The sequence below is a fragment of the Megalops cyprinoides genome, chromosome 3 (genome assembly GCF_013368585.1).
Source record: "Megalops cyprinoides isolate fMegCyp1 chromosome 3, fMegCyp1.pri, whole genome shotgun sequence".
NCBI lineage: Eukaryota > Metazoa > Chordata > Actinopteri > Elopiformes > Megalopidae > Megalops > Megalops cyprinoides.
In genome coordinates this window covers 6800249-6823512 of record NC_050585.1, presented here as the reverse complement: position 1 = coordinate 6823512, position 23264 = coordinate 6800249, and the positions used below count along the sequence as shown (strand labels likewise).

Below are 23264 nucleotides of genomic sequence, written 5' to 3'. Positions count from 1 at the left end.
ATGTCCACAATAAATTAAGGTAGACTTGGATTAACTACTAATCCAATGGGGGAGAAAGTAAAATGTACTACGTACTGCATATTATCACATAAGCACACATATGTGACATATACTGTATTATTGCTGTTGGAAATACTTGCATTAAAGGTCACAGATTTTTATAAGCCTCACGTAATGTATCTACGCTTTTCTGCTCTTGTGCGCAAAGGGTCACATTTGTGCTACAATTTCATTTATTTTCTGTAAAATTTATACTTAAAATAATTTAACAACCCAGATTTCATGTTTGTCTTGCTAATGAAGCCATTCGAATTGAATTTTCTTGTACCTGAGGCTCTGGCATGTACTCAAATTAAAGTGGAATCTAGTCTACTTCCATTATATTATATTATACACATTATATTATATTGTGCGATATTATGATAGTATACAATACTACGGTTTTTAAAAATCCGGTTGATATAACCCCACTAATTATTATTTGTAGAAAATGGCAAAACTTCAGAGGAAACGAAATCGATTCGCCCGCGAAAGCAAAGTTTAAAAGTCACTCTCTGGGGGAGGCAGCCATTCATCATCGCTCTTAGCTATGAATCCTTGCATTTGTTTCTGCCACCCAGCTTTCGGGAAAGTCGCTCCGTTACAGATATTAACAGGAAGCGCCCCCCAGTTGCGATTGCTTTTCGGCTCCACACTCCAGAGCACAGATCTATGGTCCCGGGCAGCAGTCCAGATATATTAGGAAACGTCTGTAATCACTGCCGCCTCCCTCCCTCTTCCGGAGCCCTCAAATGGACGAACGCCCCCACTATCCGCTCGTGCAACCCTGTACTGCCCCTTAGGAAGGCAGGGCGATTTGTAACAACGTCACTAGGAATAATGTTGCATTTTGACCACGTTGGACATGTTAGGCTGTGATCGGAGTCCAAAACCTCCCCGCGCACAGGGGAAGGCTTATTCACATAATCCCTAGTTTCAATATTTATGATCGACTGTCGTCACTTGGTTTATGATGCGTTTATGAAGAACCACAGCAAAATAAGGAAATTGTAACCTAATTGCCACCATCTTTTGCATTAGGCTACAGCTAAAGGTCCACACAGATAGTTTGTTCCCTTGTTTGTCTTTTAACGCATAGGTATCTTCCAGTGTTGATGTATACAATGCACACTTCACAAGCAATTCGGGGATCATAAAAAAACAAAAACAGACTCTTGCAGTTCAAACCTTACTGATGGTAACACTGGTCATTGAGCGAGCTAACTGACTCCGCCTTTTCTGCCTTCCCACTGGGTATAGGCGTTCAAGTGAACGGGAAGAGTTTAGTGCGGTGGTATTTTGCTGGTCTGTAAGTACGAAGTATGAAGTAATTGACAGCGCTTTAAGATAAGCATTTGCAGTTTCCATCGAGACATTTCAGTCAGTGTCCAGATGCGAACCGATGCTTCAGTACCAGAATGTCAAGTATGAAAAGACAAAGTTCATGGCAGGAAGACATCGCCAGAAACTTTTCGAGACTATTTTTAAGAAGCAAATCACAAGAACCACAGAAAACAGGGATCGAAGGAAGCGATATCAGGTACGAAGCTCGTCACACACGCGGTCTTGTAACTGAATATTAATCGGCTCAAGAAGTAGCTAGCTTCATAGTTTCGTATGCTCTCATCGGCTCAAAGCGCTGTCGAGATATTATACGCGAGGTAAAAAAGAATCAATTTGATAAGCTCGGTGCGGCGAATGGAGAGACAACTGCTTTTTCATGACTGACAGCTCCACACTACACAACTGTTTAAGAATGTTGAGAAGTGCAAAGCAGCGTTTAATTTATCATTATTTGCGTCCTATTTGCGAAAGTCAGTGAATTACTGTGCCAGGCACAGCCGGTTTAAAGACATCAGACACCACTCTAAGTAGACTAAGGGCATTGTTTAGTTACAGAAGTCGTCAAAATTAACATTGTGCCCTACAGATATGATTTTCCGGTATAATAGTAATCATAAAACATCTTACCAGGGCACTTTTAAAGAGGATTATGACCTAGCAAGATGATTGTACTGAATGCAGTGCTGTAAGGTTCATTTGTTAGGGGGAGTAGTAGGCCTAATTATATGAATTGGAAAAAAATGCTTTTCCCCTCAACTATGTCTGATCATAAGCTATACTTATGACGGCCTAAGGTGTTATATGGTCACACCCAGCTCATTCTCCACAGCTCAGACCGTGCCTGTTACTCTCTGACAGTCAAACCACCAGGTGTGTCATTCACAATTGTTGGGCAGATCACTGTGTTAATACTACCTATGCTTGGAATACAGGTTCTTCTTTTGACTGGACCCCCCCCCCCCCCCCCCCCCAACCCCTCGCCTCCCTGGAGACATATATAAACCTGATACTGTGGAAACAGTTGGAGCACCAGGCTGATATGAGATCTCTGCTAGCTTTGGGCCGTCTGTCTCCTGATCTTGGCTTTGCATGTCCATTTGTTTTTGTTTATTTCTGGTGCTTTGTTTTCAGCTCGCATGTCAAAGATGATGAGCCCAAAAGCCCTTGTGCTGAGTCGGGAGAAGGCAGTCCCCAGCAGGAACTTGTCCTTGAATTATCAAAGGTATGTCCTGTGTAACTCTGAAGAGTTGGGCCCGTGAAACAAATACAGAATTTAGCTGACTGGTATTGGTAGACCTGATATTGCGAGTGGTTAATTTTGAGGCACAATTTGTAACACAAAATGCTTACCATGACATTTCCACTCTAAATATTGGGTTTGTACATTTTATTGATGGTGTGTGGAAAAAAGGTTTTCTTGTAAAGCTGTCCTGTGATGGAAAGCACAATGTTACATTTGGTGCACACAGAATGCACACTTAAATTTGTATGAGGCTTGTTGCATAAGAAGTGGCCTGGGGCTCTCTTTGTGGCCTGGTTTGGGGCAGTGCATGGATTTCTGAATTGCATTGATGCAGGGAGGAATCTTAACTTCAGTCAGGACATTTTAAGGGGTGCATATTTATTTCATTGCAGGCATTCTGCATTTGTAATCCAGATAACATCATGCAGGTGCTGGAAACTTTTGATCTTAGTCTTTAAAGTCTTCAATCAAAAGAGACCTGCTCCAGACAATGTTAGGAACATAAAAGAATAAAAAATATAAACAAACTGATAATGTAATCCATATCTGTTGCTTACATACAAAGTTCTGGTACCATGATGATATCATGCAGATATCACTACCTTAGATTCCATTTGCCACCATTCTCCAACAGAAAATATTCCTAGTTGCTAGTCTCTCTCAGGTTAGATTAAAGGAAACTATGAACAACACTAGCTCTATGATCGTAAGTTCAGAACGGCCCCCCTATATACATCATGATGATGACAAACAAGCCGCGGCATAAGGTAGTTGTTGGTGTGCTTGGGAAGGCTTGCTTCTAGCTAGAGGCTGTCATGTCAACAAACACTGCAGTGACCGTGCTAATAGAGTTCTGTTAAAACTCTGCCATTCTAATGACTGTGTACATCACAGCTGATATTCCTGTGCCTGTGCCACAGCTATTTCTGATGTGTCTTTCAAAAGACTTAGGATAGGACATTATCTCTTGGTTTGTGTACTGCCTGCAGAAACAGTTAAAATCTGCTGAAGCAGACCTTCTTTTCAGAGTTCCCATTTTCCCAGATAATGCCATTTTCCCCATCTGAATGGAAAGTTACAGTGTTTTTAGTCAAGGACAAAGTCTACATACAGAGACTCTTCCATGAACAAAGCTGTCCTGGTTTATTGTGTCCCAGTTTCTACATTCTTATTGGGTTTATGATTGCTTTGAAAGCCCCCTTGTGTTTACGGGGCCCTCCGTAGGTGCAGGCTTTATATTGCGGCACCCCCCGCTGCCTGACAGTGTGGTGGTGTGCACAAGCTAGTGGCTGAGCGCATTGTTGAGGTGGTGTGTATGTGTGTGTACGTTTGTGTGCGCAGGGGTGCGCACCCCCTGCGCACGTGTGTGTGCGTGTGTGTCTGTGTATGTTTGAGCGCCTGTGGGGGTGTGGGGTCATGACAAGGAAGAGCTATATCAGGAGCACTTAAAGAGCACTCAGTCCCCTGCGGGGATCCGCTGAAGACGGTTGCAGAAGGTACAGGATGGATAGTGCCGTAGGGTACAGAGTGAAATGGCCAGATTAAGGGGAAACACTGCAGCCCTGCATTGCTTTCTGTCACCCTTTTCTGAATCACAGGGCTTTTAAAGCTATTGCATAGGTGGTGGTGTGGTGCTGTTTGAAATGAGTTTCAGTCTAGTTTAGGGGAGCAGACCTGCAAATATGTAAGACAAGGCAGTATTATATTCAGTCTTTGGAATCTTTTGATTTACCCCCCTAGAGTTGTGGAAAGATGTCAGTGTAGAATTTGTTTTGCCAAGCTACAAGCAGAAGAGTTTGGCTTGATGAATGAACCCTGATGAATAAGCACATGATGTGGGTGTTGCTGAGTGGGGAGTTTCAGGTTGTCCTTTTTTGGCTGTTCTAAATATGGTATTTTGTTAATAGATTGATTAATGGTGTAATCTAGTCTATCTAGTTGAGTTTCTGCAGTCCTCTGCAGTGAAGATGTGGCTCCCAAAGCAGATCACTACTTGCATGACGCACATCATGATCTTGGACTAAATTGACATTCCCTTCATCTGTCAGCAATGAGAAGAAAACTAATAAGTTGCAAGAAACTGAAAAAGGCAACCCAACACTGAAATGTTTTTCAGTGTTAACTGAAGACAGGTTAGCTAAGGTTGTAATGTTAAGGAGTACTTGAGGGCAAGAAGCCTTTTAAGCAAATTAATATGCATAATTTACATACTTTTAAGTTTATATGCAGGTTTGCTTGCACGCTGTGCCTTGTTTGACAGGCTGTTTAAAGATCTTGCACAAGCTACAAAATATCCATGAGGATGACATTAGTCTAAAAACATTTTTTTTCTCAAAAAATACAGGTACTTCAATCTACAGCTTTTCATTCATTGAGCTTGAGTTATGAGTACAGCAAATTATGGTATTTTAGTCCATTGTTGATTCCACACAAAGACGAGGTGTTCTGAAATGCCTGCTTTGGATGTGCTGCCTGATTCTGTGTGTGATGCAATCCCCATGGAGAAACCTGCCACGACAATCCCAAAGTCAGGTTACCAGCGTCTGCAGAAGGCATATCATGCTTTTCTATAGAAGCTGCAGGGCTTTTCTGCTACTTGTTGGGGTTGTAGTGCTGGAAATGAAGGGATTGAGATCAGTATGTAAATGTAGTTACCTGTATTATACACACGGTATCCTCATTCTGCATGTTTTGAAAATACTAGAGTAGAAATCAGGAATGAATTTCCCTTCACATTTAAATCTTGTGAGAACCAAGGGAAGCTTTGGCCATAGTATGACTTACTTCATAATTTTAAACTAGCTTGCAACGTGAATTCAGAATGTGCTGTTTCCACCGCTCTATAACGCTGTACGGTGGCTGCTTCTTCATTGCTCTGTAACTGAGATGCAGATTCTTTTCATCTGAGGAAGAATCACAGAACAGATATAGGGACTCAGAGGTCAGACAGGTCATTGCAAACATTTGATATTCTCTCACTTATTGTAAATGTACAAACTGGCAGCAGTGTGAAATGTAAAGCCATGCAAAGCGATGCAGAGCCAATAGGTGTCTTGCTTTGCTATAGAACACCTACACCCTCAGCAATCACTTTGCTCGATTCTTACTGGCTGAGACCCTCCACCTGAATCTTAAATAGCCACTCAGAGTATGAATAAAAAAATAAGCCCATCTTCTCAATTTTTTAAAATCTTGTTTATCGTTTACTTTTTAAATCACAGATCTCCTCGCAAGGAAGTCAGATTTCTTGTTTTTTTAAGTTGGCTGACTTGTGACACCAAATTTGATGAGAGGACTCTTTCTATTTGTAAAATTAATATTTCAAATTATCATGGAATCCATATTGTTACATGTTGCACATTTTTATGAGTAACATTTATGCAATGTGCCAAGTTTTAGGTTAGTCCTACCAGTGGTTCTTCAGAAGATATTTAATTGCAGAAATGATTAAAATTCTAGGGACAGTGCAAGGATAGTTCTCACCCTATATGAAATTTAGTTATGTTGTTATCTGAAATAAATACATGTATACCAGATTTCATGCTGACAGATCTAACAGTTATTACTTTACACCTCAATTGTGCACCACATGTTTGTGCATTTATATATGGCATAATTACCTGCAAATAACTTTGCTGATGAATATTGAGAATTTTTAAATGAAATTCTAGATGCCAAGCATCAATTCATCTACCACAAAATTCAACAAATGGGTGCAAATGTGAACATTGGCTATGAACAGAAGTTCCATGGCCTGCAACAAACCTGTCCAGTTTTGTAAAAACCAAACAAATGCTATAGGATTTGGGGACATTTTGTGTAACTGGCAGACTAATAATGAAAATAAGGAAAATGATCATAAAATGCACAAGATGACCTACAGGCTGCCAGTGGAAATTTAATTCACGAGTGCATACACAGGAGACCCAAGTCTGTTTCATTAACAAGGAAGTGAAACGGACCTGACATCAATTGCATCAGTGGCAGGAATAAATAGCATATCTTCAGCTGATGTTTGCTGACCCTGTTGCTGGCGAAGGAATTTTCTTTATGCATGTGTATGCCTGAAAACATTGAACATGCAGTAATTTCCTCCATATTTTTTAAATGAAGACCAGATGATAGTACATATACCATGTGTGCCTGGGCTTGCAGACACAGCTTTGCCGTGGGCATTCTGTTGGCTTGTTCGTTCATGTGATCAAGGTGTTGCTGAGAGGGATGGAAGTAAGAGCCTTAAGGAAACCTGATGTTTTCCAGTGTAGCTTGAAATCTGAATGAGATGCATGTCCTTCAGGGCAAGAATATGATTATTTTAGTTGCAACTTTAACTGCTGTTCTGGCAGAGGTAGTGCAAGCTTGTACTGTACCCTAAGTAGATGTTGTGTGTGTAGAAGCACCGCGCTATTCATTGCGAAACCAAAGAGAGGAAGTGTTTGCCTTGAAAAACAAAATGTGAAGCGTATACATAACCATGTAGAAAACTGAGGGAAATAACTATGTATTGAGATTGCATCGTTTTGCTTAGAACAAGAACAGCATTTGTGTTGCACTTCCCAAGACAGCACACAACACGCAGCAACCGAGGCAGTGATCCGTGAGTTTTACCTGGGCAAAGCTTTTGTTCCACAGGCTCCCAGGGTCATGGTGAAACCTGTGTCATTATGCTGTGGTAAAGGCTGCGTATGGAAAATAAAGTAGGTCAGCAGCAAGAAGGCATTTAAGGTTGGTCTCCCTCTGAATTGTTGGCTTTGTCGAGGCTGCGTGAGGAAGGAACACGCTCATCAAAATCTGCTGCAAAGGGGCCTGCTGCTCTGCCTCCGCGTGTTCACGTCCCCGTGTGTGCTTCCTGCCCCTCGTGTCGCAGGGAGCGAGGAGGAGCGGCGGGTTTGCGCGAGAGGCCAAGGAGGCTCGGGTCGGGAAGGGGCTCGGCGTGTGTTAATTCGCCACCCTCTCGTGCTTCGTCAGGGAGCTGCGGAGCATTCCCTCTCACCTCGTTTCCAATGCTGCCGTTGTCACTTTTGTTTATAGAGAATGGAATGTGGAGAACAGTCGCGCAGCAAGTCTAAACAGTGCTGCTCGATTCGCCCACCGGGCCAGCTGGATCAGTCTGTATGGACCCCGCATGAGGACAGAGGCATGTGATAGTTATTTATCTGAGGCTGTGACGGCTGAGGACGTGACATGCAGTACTATAACATGCTACTGTAGTACCTATCATGGAAACTAAATGGGCTCCCCAGTGTGTAGGGAGAATCCTCACTCTGGCCATCTTACCAGCTCCCATTCTGATTGGCTGAATTGGTCTGTCCCTCTCCACCTCAAATGCTTATCTTGAGTATCGAGGGCATTTTACCAAGTGACAGCATAGATAGAACAACACCCTGCTTTCTCTCTAAAGTGTGTTGAGATCCAATAATTGCAATTTTCTTCTTCTTCTTTTTCTTCCTCTCTGTTTTCCCCTTCCCCCTCCTTAAAGTTTCTCCTTAAACATCTTGTGCCTGAAGTCTCAGCCATTGCTGGGATTGGTACTGGAGGATGGAGCAAAGATGGGGTTCACCAGTGCCATGTTCATGGAGCTACAAATACACTGCGCTGAGTCCACACCTGATGAGAAGTCCTGCACATAATCTACAAAATGTTCACACGTTCGATTGTAACATTGAAATGGCGTGCTACTTCAAAAAAGGACCAGGAAGTAGACATTCCACAGCCTGTGATCTGTATCTTTGTAGGTTAGCCCATTATTTTTTAACAGTTATTTCTGCAAGGATGTTGGAGGTATGCTGCATTTCCCCTTGTTGTTTTCATTGGCCAGCTACGACCATGTCAGATAATAATATAATGTATATGTTTAATATTCAGATCTAATTGGTTTACTGTCATACTTTATGTTCATGAAATGTATTAATCACAGGGAGATTTCAAATCTACCTATACTGAGGGGACAAATCAGTTAGCTAGGTACCGTTTCAAATCTAGTTGATGGGCAGGACAGTATAAGTAAACAGGCAGAAGACCTGGCAGAATGTCACTATGCCCTGTAGTTTCTAGAAAGATCTCTGATGTTGATGTTCTTGAGTGGGCTTATTCTGCTGTCTCAGTACTGTATTGTTTTAATTTCGTAAGAGCAGCGTTTTTTTTTTCCTGTTGCTGGATTTTTCATTATCCCAGCAAACACAGAATTAACAAATTAATGTTTGCAATCTATATACTACATTGTGTTGGTTATAGCTATTTTAATATCTGAATAATGTAAGCATTTTCTATCTATGAGCAATAATGTTAATTTTAGCTATTCAAAAGTCCATATCAATTAGAGTTTATTAAATAAATGAATATAAAAAAATACCAAACATGTCTCTTGATTTAAATTACGTGGTTGCAATCTCTAGGTTTTAGTGCTGATAAACATATAAATAAATAAAACTTTTGAATCTCTGAAGATTTGCAAGTTTTCTTCATTAAGAGGATTGTCTTTGGAGTGATTAATTTGTTTAGTTTCAGCATTAAAGCATTCATGATGTGGGCAGTCATGTCTGAGAGCATCACTGGGCCTTGCTGTTCCAGGATGGGTTTGGTTTGGTAGCCCATAATGGTTAAGGATTTGCGCATTCTGGGCCAGCACTCAGGGCACCTCCCTGTGGACCGAATTGCACACTCTGCGTATGATTGTGCAGAGAGTTGAGGTTTTACAGAAACAAACGTGATTTCAGAAATAAAAGATGGCGTCTCAGGTTTCTGCCACTAACCACATTACTTTCTCTTTGCTGCTTTTTAGTTGTATTGAATGAATGTTGACTTACCCGTGAGAGTGGATATTGCGTCTTTGCTTTTCTAACAGTGATGTGGACCATAAGTGCCATTTATCTTATTGACTGGTGATATCCTCCCAAGTTCTGTTCTCTAGACAGCGGGGTCTTTTTACCAGGAGTGTGACTCACCATATACAATGGTAAGGGAAGCCCTGCTTGTGAGTGCATGTGCAGCCTTAGTAAACTGCATTAATCGGAGGTATTTTTGGCTTCAGGTCATTCATAAAATAAAATCTAGGCCTGCCTTGTGCTCAGTGCTTTGGGGCCAGATTCAACCATAGGTAGGTATCTACCAGTGGGAGCCAGTCCACTTTAGGACAGACTTAGACATGTGTGCGCTGTAGCATGTATCCCTTTGTGTCTGGACAACAGCTGTGTACTAGGTGCCCCCAATTCTGCCACCCTGGTCAGATCGTAATCTTTAAATCTCGTCTGATCTCAAAATGGTGTGTGGCTGCTTGGGGGTATCGTTAGCAAAGGAAAGGCTTCTGTAATCTTTTTTTGACCTGGGAGAAGTAAGCACACATAAAATTTAAGATATTTGTGTGTGTATGTGTGTGTAGGTGTGTGTAAGTGTAAATGTACGTTTGTGTGTGTAGCTATATTATTTATCACGCAGAGACACACATATGCACATAAACACACACAATATATATAGGTATATCGATATACAAATATATGTATATATACATAATTTATCTATATATGCATATATATGTATGTATAGTTGGATAAATAAATATGTGTGTGTGTGATTGTGATTGTGTGAAACTGAATACAGACAGACGGGTTAGCAATTAATTTTATCTCCCCATGAACTCTGCAACCCCCGTGAAGAGCACTATGAGAACGAGGTGAAAATAGGAGCTCATAATCTGTGTGGCGGCTTAGGCTGTGTTTGATTGATGTGTCCAGTGGAGAGGGTGTCTGGATGAAACTTAAACCCCCCCTCTGCCAGCCTTATCTATGCGGTGTCCTAGCGTGGAGGCTGTGCGGGAGTGAAAGAGTTAAGAGCAGATTGGGGCGGGCTGGGGGGAGGGGGATGTGGGGGAGGGGGAAGGGGAGCTCTCTGCCTCTCAGACACATTTGCATCAGATAGCTGCCCTTTCTGTAAAAGGCAAGCCGGTGAGCGAGAGAGTGAGAGCGGGCAGGGGAGAGTGCAAGTTTCCCAGCTCTTCCCTGCTCAGCCCTTTCTGCGGTTTGCCACTCGGGGGGGAGGGTGAGAAAGTTAACGCGCTCATCCGCGTCCCTCACCCCCTCTGCTGTTGCTCTCTCTCTCTCTCTCTCAGACGTTCCACGGCTCGGAAGGAGAGCGGGAGAGAGCGGAAGTGGGGGAAGAGGAGGGAGAGGCGTGCAGCGTGCTCGGCGATGCGGGCGGGTTTCCTCTGCCGCCGCCCTCCAGCTCGCCCCCTCGGTCGCCTGCAGCCCCGGGGCCCGGCACGCCCACAGCACCTCTAGATGCCTTCTTCAGGAGGCTGGGGAGCCTGTTCCACTTGTCATCAAAGGCAGAGCCAGCAAGTGAGGAGCTCCAGCAGGCGGAGGCGGCGGCTCCGGTCCCGCACCCCGACCCCACGGGAATGACACGGGTGCCGGAGGGGAGCCGGGAGCCCTGTGACCTGTCCGGGAGGCGACTGGGAGAGGCGGACGCTGACCGCCCGCGTCAGGAGGGGCGGGGGACGGACGCGGAACAGGGGGAGGGAGGGAGGGGAGGCGAGAGCGAGTCTGGAGAGCTGCCTCACATGCCGGCTGATCCGGAGTCAGTGAGCGGAGCGCAGACCCCAGAGGAACACGCACACCCAGACCTCCAGGGACCGCAGCACCTGTAAGTATATTGCTCCTTTTATTTCCAGTCTGTGTGTGTGTGTTTGTGTGTTTGTGTGTGTGTCTGCATGTGCATGTGTGCGGGTGTTCCAAGAGAGGTATACATGCAATCAAGAGTATTACTGCCCACAGCTGTCCTTATCTCCCTCACACCTAATCCTGCAAGCCAGTTATAGTGAGTGATAGAATGTGATCCTAGCTGTGTATTTGTTTGTAACTCTGATGGTCTGCAGTCATTTTAAGAAGGACTTCAAAGCATTTTGGTCTCACCCTGAGGTTACGGAAGTGAGCTTTGTGATAATGACATAATTGAATAATAATAAAGGTCATACTATATTTTCGTGTGTGTCTGAGTGTGCGTGTGGGTGTGCACGCTTGCATGTGTGTGTGGGCGTGTGTACACATTTTTACACACACACACACACACACACACACACACACACACACACACACACACACACACACACACACACACACACACACACAAACGCACACACAACAATGCTAGCATTGTAGTATTAACTTGAGGTAAAAACTTCAAAAGGAATAAAGGGGACTTTCTCCTAATTAGCGTCAAGCAAGAGCTAGAGGAGCAGGGGCGAGACTGTAGCTGAGAGTTAAAATACCCCTGGGCATGGGCGAGGGTAAGGGTGTGGTGTGGGTTAACAGTCCCCTGCATCATCTGATTGCAGGACAAACAAGCCCCATAGGCTAGTACCCATGAGAGGGTGCTCACACAAGTTCCCTGGCAGAGGCTTGACTCGTAGCAAAAAGACTTCTGTTGGAAATGAATGCTCCTTTTTTTTACAATGACGCTTTCCAGAACTTTCTTAAATATTGTCAATTGTGCTATCAGTGCCGGGCTTGTTCCCTGGCTTGAACTGACGTTCCAGCAGTTCCGGTTCCACCCGTGAAGATGAGGGTGAAATCGGCGGGCTTTGAAATGCGTGAAATCTCTGCGCAAAGAAGCCTGTGTTACCTGACTTGGTCCTACAGGAAGAAGGCTTTTGGAATCTTTCGTTTGTCTCAGTAAAAACTATGTCATTATCAGTGTTATCAGTGCTTATCAGATCCAGAGGTGTTTAAGGCCGGTGTTTATCAGAGTTATATAAGGTAACTGATGGTGCCAAGTGTTTGGGTTATACACGTAGATAAGTAACATGATAGCATCATTATGTTTAAGTCGTAGTGCTATTGAAGAAGTTCATTCAGGGAGGTGGGAGACAGACGGAGCCGGTTCTGAAATTCCCTCGCTGTCACCATGTGGCCGCTGCTGTTATGTCATCCGCTCCTAACCACCGTGGTGCTCTCCGAAACAGGCGACAATCTCCACATCTGATCACGATTAACCCAGTGGTCTGCTCTACTCCTCTTCTCTTTCAAAACGGCAGATATGAAAATTGCTCCATTGTGTGTGTCCCAATCTAAAGCTTGTCTGCAACTGTGCATGTAATGATGGCTGTAGCTGTTGCAGCTTATACACCAAATTCACGGAGCTCGTTTGACATCACACCACACCTAATTGATACAAATAGTTTACCGCTGCTTGTCGCAAAATGCATGGGAAAGAGCACAGGAGGGAAACAAACAGTCAAACTGAAAGTATTAAATAAAGTTAAAACAGCATTAATGTTGTTTGCGTAGTTTTGTCTTCAGGACGTGATGAAGAACGATTAGCCAGAGCAGTTCTAAAGTTGGTGGGCAGGCCCGCCCACCACAAAGGACTGGGAAAAATGTTGAGATTTAACATGCCTTCCACACCAACAACAAAAAGCACAATAGCATTCCATTGTAGTCACTGTCGTCTCTGTGCTGTCAGCCAGGTTGGTGCAATTCCTCTGTTGTTGCTCAGAAATTTCTTTAAGTGGTCTTGCGGTCTGACCCGCAGACTCATGACAAAATCATGTGAGCTGCTCTATTTGGGCGTAGACATGCAAGGTGAAAGTTGCATCTATCGTAAATGATTTGTCGCAGGTGACAGTGCTCACATGTGGTCTTCCTGTGTTCCCAGGGGCTGTGGGTGTCTGCCAAGGGGGTGTTTTGTCAAGTAATGATCAATGTGCCGGTGTGACATGCCCCTGTCGTAGTCCTGTGTGGGATAAGTGGTCCGTACACACACAGGCAAAAATTGATCTGATCTGCCTTACTCTTCGCCATCCCCAAGTGCAGAAGTGAAATACATTCTGCAGCTGTTTAAGCCATTTCTGCTCAGTTGTGTTACCAGGCTACACTAATGATAGTGCATATCACTTCATCTTTCATCTCTGCTGGAGTCCAGCCCCCGTTGTGACAAATCTGTGTGAAAGCAAAATAAACCAGTCAGTGCTGGATCGGCTCCAGTCTGGTGACTAACCTCGTAGAGACAGTATCTCTGTCTCCAAGAAACCTCTCGTGGTTAGACTGCAAGTTTTTGTTGACAGAAATTGCCTGATAGAATCAAGGCTCGAATCTCATTGTTTCTCTGATTTGTCCTTGGGAGAGCAGTTTGCCTGATCGGACCTCAGTCAAGTTAACTGGCTTAATAAGTGGACAGAGAATTCTGAATAGCTGGGTGCAGAATTCCACATTATTCATTGAATGGAGCTGAGTGAATAGAGCAAGGATAATGGATTTCTTTGCGATGAGGTGTGTTTGCGGGGCAAGGTTAGAGACTTCTGTGAGGCGGTGTTACAGCAGCCGAGCGCGTTGCCTTGATTCTGCGGGAGCCAGGGCTCTTTGAGGAGCAATGACAGAATACGCCACAGGGCTCTGATAGATGAGTAAGCGACAGATCTGCCAGCAAAGGTGAGACCCTCTTTTTTCATGCTGGGAGAAGTAGGCCAATAAGCGTTCTATTCATAGCTCTGCAATTAACTACAGGAGAGCGGAGTGGCCACTCTGAGAACGACAAACAGGGGGGCCCCGTTGAGAAACCAGAATTAATTGAAATGTTGGTGGCAGTAACACGCTGGAGGGATATGGCAAGGAGTTGGGGGGGTGGGTTTTGAATGCAACAACAACTAGATAACTGGACAGAATCTGATCTTGCGAGATTGGACAGGAGGCAGTGCTTCATGCGGCTGGCATCCTCGCGTCTGTTAAAAATACCGAACACTGGTGGGTCCCCGACAATACAGCCGCATTGACCACGGTCTCGAAATAGAATCAAGGAGAGAGAGAGAGAGAGCGCGGCAGAGACAGCGTGCTCCAGAGACGCGCCAGGGATGATTCTGGGAGCCCGCAGCCCATCACAGATAAGAGGAACGGCAGTCATGAGAGAGCTGATGTAGGAGGTGAGCGCTGAGAATATGTACCTGCTCAGTGGTTCTCGAACTCCTCGGGGGTGGGAGTGGAGGTCGCAGGTTTGCTCTCGGTTCTCGGCAGGTACGTAAATTCTTAAAAGACCAAAGCATTGCTAGTGTGTAGCGTGTAGCATGTAGGAACTAATCAGGCGAAAGCATTGTTTTGCGTGCATTTCAGAGCGTTAACTGTGAGCGTCCGAAATCCTAAAAAGCGCCATCGTTCCAGAAGAGAAGTCTTCACCATATGGGCGTGTGCCTGCAGGTGGGACCCAAAGTGCGTGCACGCGTTTTGCTGGAGTCTTCCACGCAGCACAGTGGAGCCAAGCCGATGAGTGTGTGCAGAGGATGTCTGTGATCGCGGATAATTGCACAGCGCAGGGTGTGGCCCAGCGTGTTGGGAAGGGACCTCTGTGTAGCCAGGCGACGCTGGCAGTTGCGTAATTGTGGGTGGGGCGGGAGCGGGATCGGATTCGTTGAAAGTGAGGCATGTGCGCCGCTGATCCAGACGCAGACAGGACCGATCTCACGCTACAGTCCCCCCCATTCAGCCGCCCCTCTCCAGCCAGGGAAGCAATTACTCACTCAGGCTGTCGGGGCCGAGAGTGGAAAAGCCTCGCGCAGGTTCCTCCCACTGCGTCCCAGACGCAGACAGGAAGAGCATTACTGGCCTGAATGGCTTTAGCAGTGAGGGGGAGTGGGGTTAGAGTGCGAGTTACCGGAACGAGCAGCATTGTGAGCTCCGTGTGGACACGCACTGAGCAGCACGGGTGGCTCCATGCACGCGCACCTGCACGCACACAGCAGCACATTCAGTTCCATAGACACACACGCATACACCTGCACACAGAACAGGACAACCAACTGCATGCACACAGCAACACATTCAATTCCATAGACACACACACACACACACACACACACCTGCACACAGAACAGGACAACCAACTGCATGCACACAGCAACACATTCAATTCCATAGACACACACGCATACACCTGCACACAGAACAGGACAACCAACTGCATGCACACATGCATGCACGCACACGCACACACGCGCGCGCACACACACACATGCACGAACACGCAAAAGCCACTCCATACCTACGCATGGAACGTTCAGGCACAGAAACACAATAGAGCAGCAGTGCATGCACACACACACACACACACACACACACACACACACACACACACTCATGCACACAGTATAGCATAGACCCCGGTCCGTGCCCTCACACACGCATTAGCGCTTAAACATGTGCACAGACATCCACAGCTGCCAGGATCTGGGCACGCAGTGGGGAGTAGTCACGAGGCAGCACTGCCACGGGGAGCTGCATAGCCTGACAGACTGACAGTCATCCTTTTTGATGCCACCTACACAGCCAGAATTAACTTCCTGCTTTTAATTCAGGTTTATTTTTAGTGTCTTCTACATATTTATTCATACTCTGTCATGAAGTATGCCACCCCCCCACCCCTCACAGGATTTTCTCCTTATCACCGTCATGCTAAAGCTCTCTGTTTGGTTCAGGTTGCTGCAAATGCCACGATTGCTTCTTTTCATGTTATCAGCGCTGAAGCTGGTTAAATTATTTAAATGCTACCGGAAGTGTGTTATTACTGAAAACGTTGCAGCTCGCTTGTTGTACTGTAAGTAATTTTGTGGGCTTTGTGAGTATTCGTGACATAAAAATTTAAAGGTGTTCCAGAAATGGAGAACCACGAGCAAACAAAATCATATTTCTCCAGACATCTCTTATTTGTTGTGGCTCAAGTTAACTGCAGTAAATCAGCTGGATTGTTCAAAAGTTTTACAAAGTTTTTATTTTACATTATTAAGGATTTGTAATTATCTGGCTCATTGAGAGAGAGGTTGCACAGAATATGAGATGCTTAGTTCAACCACACAACAAATAAGGCATGGTAAGGTTTATACAATTTATTTCAGTGTATTTCTGCTTAGACTGTACATTGGATTAATGGTTTTCAGACAGATATAACAATCTTTGCAGGTTTAGGCAGAAACCACTGAGCTCTGTCTCCTTCTTTGGTATCTCTATGAAGAACTACATCCTTTGAAATGAAGCAGAACCTGAAGGGTGCTTGTCATGGTTTCAGAATCAGTTTTTCCATACATACCTGAGTGACAGCAGGCAGGCAGCAAACATAGGTGAGAGGAAAGGTCTTGTCAAAAGTTGAAATGTTCAAATGTAAATCTACAGGGGTGCCCTGGGTGTAGGGGTTGTCGAATTGGATGTAATTACTTCATAGTCAGTGCATACTGCCAGGAATGGAGTGCTGGGCTTTTATTGAAAACACCCTGAGCACCATTGAATTCAATAGGCAGTGGAGCACCTAATTGCTGCCAGTATTTTCATTTTTTTTTTTCAACAGCGACTGGCCAGGTTTTCTGGAACATTATGTGAGCTCTGCTAAGTATACCGCACGACTTTAGGATTAGACCTCCTGGGGGTGGGGCCGTCAAAAGCCTCTTTCCTTTTCATATTCAACATTCACATGTGTAGTAGATTTAACCCCATACAGATCCTGCATAGCAGGAGAATCTATTATTAGTTGTCGATTGTAAACTTTTCATGAATGCATTCTTGAACTTTTGTACAAGTGGCTGCTAGAAGGTGATGTTTGTTACTTGGGAAGGTCCTTAGTAGGACAGCAGAGGGGGTAGAAACTGAAGTGCTGCTAAATTGCTGTGGCTGATTCTGCTCCGCCTCTGTGTCTTTGGACAGTGTCCTGAATGAAGCAGCCGGTGAGGAGGGTGACATAGCGTGCGGAGCGGGCGCAGCCGATGAGCAGGCCGAGGGAGAGGCCAGTGAGGAGCAGCGGCGCCGCCTGGCACTCTCCTGTCCCCCCGTCGTCACCTACGGGACGTACCGCGGCCTGAGGGAGATCAAGAAGATGAGGAGGAGGAATCGGGTGCAGGTGGACTCTCCCATTTTGGAGGGGGAGGAGGTACAGCAGAGCGCCGGCGACGTCGTGGACGTGAACTCGCCCCCGGGACAAGGCGCTCGGACTGACGTTCGGGCTGCAGACTGCCAGGGAGCAGCTGCGCTCTCTGTCTCAGAATGTGCGAGCTGTAATCAGAAAGGAGCCCAGGCTTCAGTCAGGGACGGAGATTTTGTTGCTCCCACCAGGCCGGGACTTGGTAGCATTCCAGTAATTATAGCGTCGGAGAACGGCCAGAGCCAAAGTGCCTTACCCCAAGAGCAGGAGCCAGACCTGGCGTCCACAGGAAGCCAGACTACAGACTCTCACCCTGGAGCCGTTTCAGCTGCGTCCTTCCTCTCTGCTGCTGAACAGGACTCTTCTGATAAGCAGACGGTCCCTGCAGAGGGAGGCGGTGAGGCTGGGCAGAGTCCCTCAGGGAGCTCAGCAGAGAAAGCCACACAGGCAATGGCTGAGACTGTCACCAAGGACACAAAAGCAGGGGCTGAGCCGGCGGAAACCCTATCTCCACGAGAGGGCTCAGCGGGGTCACCTTCAGAGACTGGCGATGTGACGCTCAGCGCGGTGGGGTGCGCCCGGGGGACCGCAGGCGCACACCAGCCCGCCGCCCCCAGCGGGGCTGCCGCTTTGTCTCGTCGCCATGGCTGCCAGTCCGCCCGGTGTAGTATTTCACCGTCAGCCATGCAGGAGGCCGAGGACAGCGAGGGCCCCATGCCAGGAGAGTGGGCTGTGGGTGTGCAAGAATATGTCCCGGCTGCCGGGGAAGGCGAAGGGGAGGGCGAGTGGATCGAGGCTGAGGGAGACCCTGTAGAGGACACGGGTCCTGATGAGGAGGCCTTGCAATACGAGTCAAAGCTGATGGTGGACAACATCCTGAAAAGTGCGCTCGCCGCCCTCCAGAAAATTGAGAGCTTCGAACGAGAAAACGGGACATTCCCAAATGCCAAGGAGGCAAGTAGTCCTGTCTTACCTGAAAAAGACAACAACACGGACAGCTACCTTAACCCAGCGTACCGACAGCAGGAGAGTTTGACAGAACAAGGGGAGGGCTGTTACTTAGCTGTGGAGCAGACACAAGGCCTCAGCGGAACCCTGATGGAAGGGAACAGATCCACCCTGTCCTCAGGATATGAGTCCATCGTTGGCTCAGACACTGACATCAGAAACAATCCTGGTTTTAACACGGATCCTAGTTCTCTGAGTACTCCAATCAGCCTTTCAGATCAGGGGCAGGATGAGCAGTGCTCCACAGAGAGGCCACAGGCCTTTCTCCCTTCAGAAATCCATAGCTCCTCTAGAGGTGACTGGACTAGTTGTTACAAACAGGAAATGGATCCAGCATTAAACAGTAATACTAAGTCATGCATCACGACTCAGAAGAACAAATCAGTTACCCTGAGTGGAGGGAGTATGGAGGCAGATGGTGACGAGGTAGTTCAAAAATCAAATGATGTGTCTAAACTGTTGGAGTCTGTTGCAGTGAACAAAGATGACACACAGGTAGATCACATTGAAGGTGAAAACCAGTTTTCCATGGAAATATCTTTAGAAGCCAGAGGACAAGCAATGAGCAAAAGTCTCAATTTAGCCAAAGACACAACTGAAAGCAATAGACAGAGTCAAAGTTTAAATAGTTCTTCTAGGAGCACTGTGGCGTCTCAACAGCAGGATACATTTCAGAGTGACACAATGAAACTCAAAGCTGACCTTGAAAAGCCTAATAATTTCAATGGAATAAATAATGGAAACCCATCTTTCATGCAAGTTGAAGGAAACGCAGTGGATGCCACAACATTTCATAGAGAAACACAGATTACAGATGCTGTCCAACCTAGCAGAGCTCAGCACATGAAAAAAATTGATGAGGATCGCATCCAGTCAAACCTATCAGAACCTTTCCAAAACTCAGAGGAAGTACCAGAAGTACCGGTAAAACTAGGAATCACAAAGGATGAAAGTGGGGTGGGTCCAACAGGTGGAAATGAAGTCCTGCAGGACAGCTCTGAAGCAGGGGTGAACAGCCATGACAGAAAGATCTGCCAGACAGACCAAAACGGAACCGGAGATGTGCCGGCATTGTTGGAAACAACAGGTGCAGGAGACCAGAGTTTTGCACTTGTTGAGGGCTATTTAGCCACTGTCATTGAGGACGATTCAGGAGGCGAAGAAGACAATGGACATATTGAGCCAGGAAGCGTTCATACAAACAGCAAAGGGGAACATCCCGAGGACTCGGAGAAGCCTGTGCACCGCACGCTAACGTTAGCCCTGGACCCCGACACGCAGCAGTGGAGCGCAGTGAAGGCGTACCGCTGCCACGTCCTTGCTGAGGAGCCCCGCACCTCTGAGGCACTGCGGCGTGTGGTGGGCGCAGCCGTTCATGACGACGTGAGCAGCCGGGCGCCCGGTCTCGCCGCCCCTGGCAAGAAAGTGCACCCCGACCTGCCACTCAACGTGGGCCGGGGCGAGCCGCCGGGCCCGCACCTCCACCGCTTCCACGAGCTGGACTTCGCCATCATCAACGAGGAAGAGGAGGCAGACGCGGTGTTCATCAACGACACAGGGACGATGCTCAGCCCGACGACACGGAGGGGCAAGATTTACCCCTTCTCCCTGTCCCCCATTTTCGAGGAGGAGTGCGGCAGGGAGGAGGCATCCATGGAGGACCTCCAAGAGCCGCCAGTGACGGAGGAGGACCTGAGGAGCGTGGAGCAGCAGGCGTCCTCCATCCTCTCCCTCCTGCAGTCCGTCAGCGAACGCCTGCAGTCCAGTGCCTTTGCTGACGCCTACGAGGACTCGTCCGAGGACCTCTCTCCCCCACTGCGCCCGCCCCTGTGGGGCTGCCTTTCAGACCAAGCAGAAGAAGACGGTTATGCAGACGACAAAGACCGAAGCACGCTGGCACACCAACAGAACGACAATCAGGAAGGGTCACCGGAACACCTGGCCGTTACTGATGAAGCTGGTTCCTTCAGCTCATCTGACCATCCCGCTGGCTCAACACGAGTTGCTTGTCTGCTCTTGGAAGATGACCAGGTGCCTTCAACTGTACCTGACTCCACAGCTGTCTCAAGCACACCATTCTATGAATATTTGAAATCTGCGAGATCATCCTTGCCTGCGCTTGATACTGACAATAAACAGCCTCATTCTCAGGCCAACCTGTGCCAAAGCGGTGGCACCGCAGTCCTGACTCAAACAGTAAGGTTCAGTTCTGGAAATATATGCAAGCTTATTTTACACAGGGTATTGTTATAGGGTACTCTACTGATTCTCCTTTCTTTGCAGAATGTTATTGGTAAGAGCTCAGGAAAAGTCAGCCCAAGGCCCTCACAGGTAAGACTGTTATCAGTGCTTTTTTCTTAATTGGTAACTGTTAGTCAATCATCAGTCTCTTCCGAATCTATCCTGTTGTTTTCATCTCAAGGTCGGTTTGTCTCCAAATAACTACATGAAATACAGCTGTGAAGCCACTGTCTTTTAGCCAGACATGCAGTGTCTTTTCTTTTTGTAATGATACCTTGGGCTGGAGAAACTAGGGCAACTCTCTTCCGAGAGTATTAATCTCTACAAAAGCCTGCCGCAGATGTAAATTAGATTTTCATTACACAGTGGCCTAGCGAGGGTGATTGGTGTCCTCTCCCCTTTAGAGGATCGTAGTTCTTGAATCAGTACACGTCAGGGTACTTCAGTCTCTGTTTCTCGGATGAAACACGAGTGCCGGCCACCATTGTCCCTCCATGACCCCTGAAACCAAAATGCAAATGTGAGCCAGGAACATGAAACACAGTTGCTTTAGTGTTTTGATTGCACATGAACAGCACTGGTAAAGTAGTGAAGACATGGTTGCCAAACAAACAAATGATTCGTTATTTTGCATAAACTATCCAGCTCCTGCTCACAATGCATAAAGGGAACCCCCAGCCTCCGCGCACTCCCTCACATGTGGTCCAAACAATCCATTCTGGCTGATGAACAAAGCACTGACTTCTTGCACTTTGCATAGATTGTGCTGCTCCGCAATACAGTAAATGTCCTCCGCGCTGGAATGGCATGGCCTCAGCGATAACAAACACAGACTCTTTTTTTTTTTTTCTTTCCTCTGACCCGCTTGCACAGCGCTCCGTTTGTTTTTCACCAGCAAAAACCTTTTGACAAAAACAAGTCCTAAACTACTTAAGAAAGGGCCCTGTTTTCTGGAAGATTAAGAACGGGGGGAAAAAAAACACCGTGCTTAATAATAGAAGAAGCAGGGCTCAGTAATGACAGCTTGGGGCTGTGCTGTGGCTGGTTCTGCGATTTGGAGTCCCTCCCCCTCCCCCGCGTACACACACACACACACACACACACACACACACCCACTCACACATATGCTCAGAGCTTAAACTGGAGTGGAGGTGCCTGCGGGTTCCGTCAGATTGCCGCTGCTCGGTATAAGGCCCACGAGCCTTTGCTTGACTTTTTCGTGCCACGCCACCGCCCTGCTCCCGCCCGTCTCATAAAACCAAGCCATGCATTGTCCTCGCAAGCTCCGTAAATCCACTGCTCCTGCCAGGCGGCTCTCTCTCCTTCTTTATGTTTTCACATTAACCCTTTACTTCTCGCAGATGTGCATTTCTTTGTTTCTGTCAATATTCTATGGAGTGCAGCCAAGCTAGCGATTGTTACAAAGATGTCAGGGATGGCAGGGATGTTATACGGCTGAGTTGTTTAGCCTTGTGGCTCCATGTTTTTTTTTTTTTTTTAATGGGTTGCTGCCTCATCATCTATTCATACAGGCCATGTTGTTGATTTATAGGCTGTGGTCCTTTAGCGAGCGCACAGAGTAAGATGCGATGTCTTATTAATGGCCGAGCCTCTTCCGATCTGTGCCCTGGCAGATGCACATCTACGAAGGCGTGACGTTCTCCGGGGAACGACGGGAGATCCATGCGGACGTGGAGGATGCAACGGGGATGGCCTTCCCGAACGGGGCCTCAGTCCGAGTGCTGAGAGGATGGTAAGAGGCCGCGTGCGGACAGACGTTTCACAGTGTACCACACCCGCCCCACCTGCTTCACACTTGCACCTTACAGATTGACCCCCCCCCCTCCCCCACCCACCCAGTCAGACTCCCAGTAATGCAGTTTAGAGCATTCTCTGTGAAAGGGGGGGGGGTTGCTGTGTCACGCATCATCATGTAAAGGGGAATGTTGTCCTGTGAAGTCTCATCAGGTTTGTTACATGACATTTAAGATGACGGCTGTGCCCCCGGTGTAATCTGACCCAGAGAGCCGTGGCATCTGCGTTTTTTTCATCAGCCCACTCTGTGCATTAGCAAAACTTTCTCTCTGGTGATGGTCCTGCGGGCCGGTGAGTCAGTGCAAATCTCCTGAGATGGTAATGACAGTGTTGGGGTGTTCGGCCTTACAGCTCTCCCCATGCTTAAAATGCCTCTCCTCTCCGCGCCACCAAAGATTAATTTCTCCTTGTCGGCACCGTTAATGTGCTGAACATTAGATCACGACAGAAACTGTTCTGTGCTGGGGCCTCAGCAGCTGGGATCCTTATGAATCACAGAAGTGCGTGAGCTCCACAAACATGTGTGCCAATCGGGTTTAGGGCCACAGATAAAGTTTTATTTCTTAGCATCCCTCTATGTTTTTTTTTTTAAGTTATGATGCTCAGAGTATTCTCTGCTTTATAAAGTTATAATGATGAATATTCAGCTATTGTTTAAGTGTTCGACTGCGGGGGTGCTAATCGAAAACTT

General features: G+C 46.6%; 1 protein-coding gene and 1 long non-coding RNA gene across 2 annotated transcripts in view; both read left to right on the top strand.

The window, feature by feature from the left end:
* Positions 1-1341: 1341 nt before the first annotated feature.
* Positions 1342-8755, top strand: LOC118774799. The gene is made up of 3 exons (XR_005004829.1): positions 1342-1579; positions 2515-2605; positions 8106-8755. It is a non-coding gene; the product is annotated as an uncharacterized LOC118774799 (long non-coding RNA).
* An 823-nt stretch (positions 8756-9578) lies between these two features.
* LOC118774100 overlaps positions 9579-23264 on the top strand; it is a 28193-nt gene continuing 14507 nt past the window's right edge. The window contains exons 1-5 of the mRNA XM_036523236.1: positions 9579-9599; positions 10731-11263; positions 17296-20713; positions 20801-20848; positions 22393-22511. Of these exons, the coding sequence (XP_036379129.1) occupies positions 9579-9599; positions 10731-11263; positions 17296-20713; positions 20801-20848; positions 22393-22511 (4139 nt within the window). The remainder of the gene's footprint in view (positions 9600-10730; positions 11264-17295; positions 20714-20800; positions 20849-22392; positions 22512-23264) is intronic.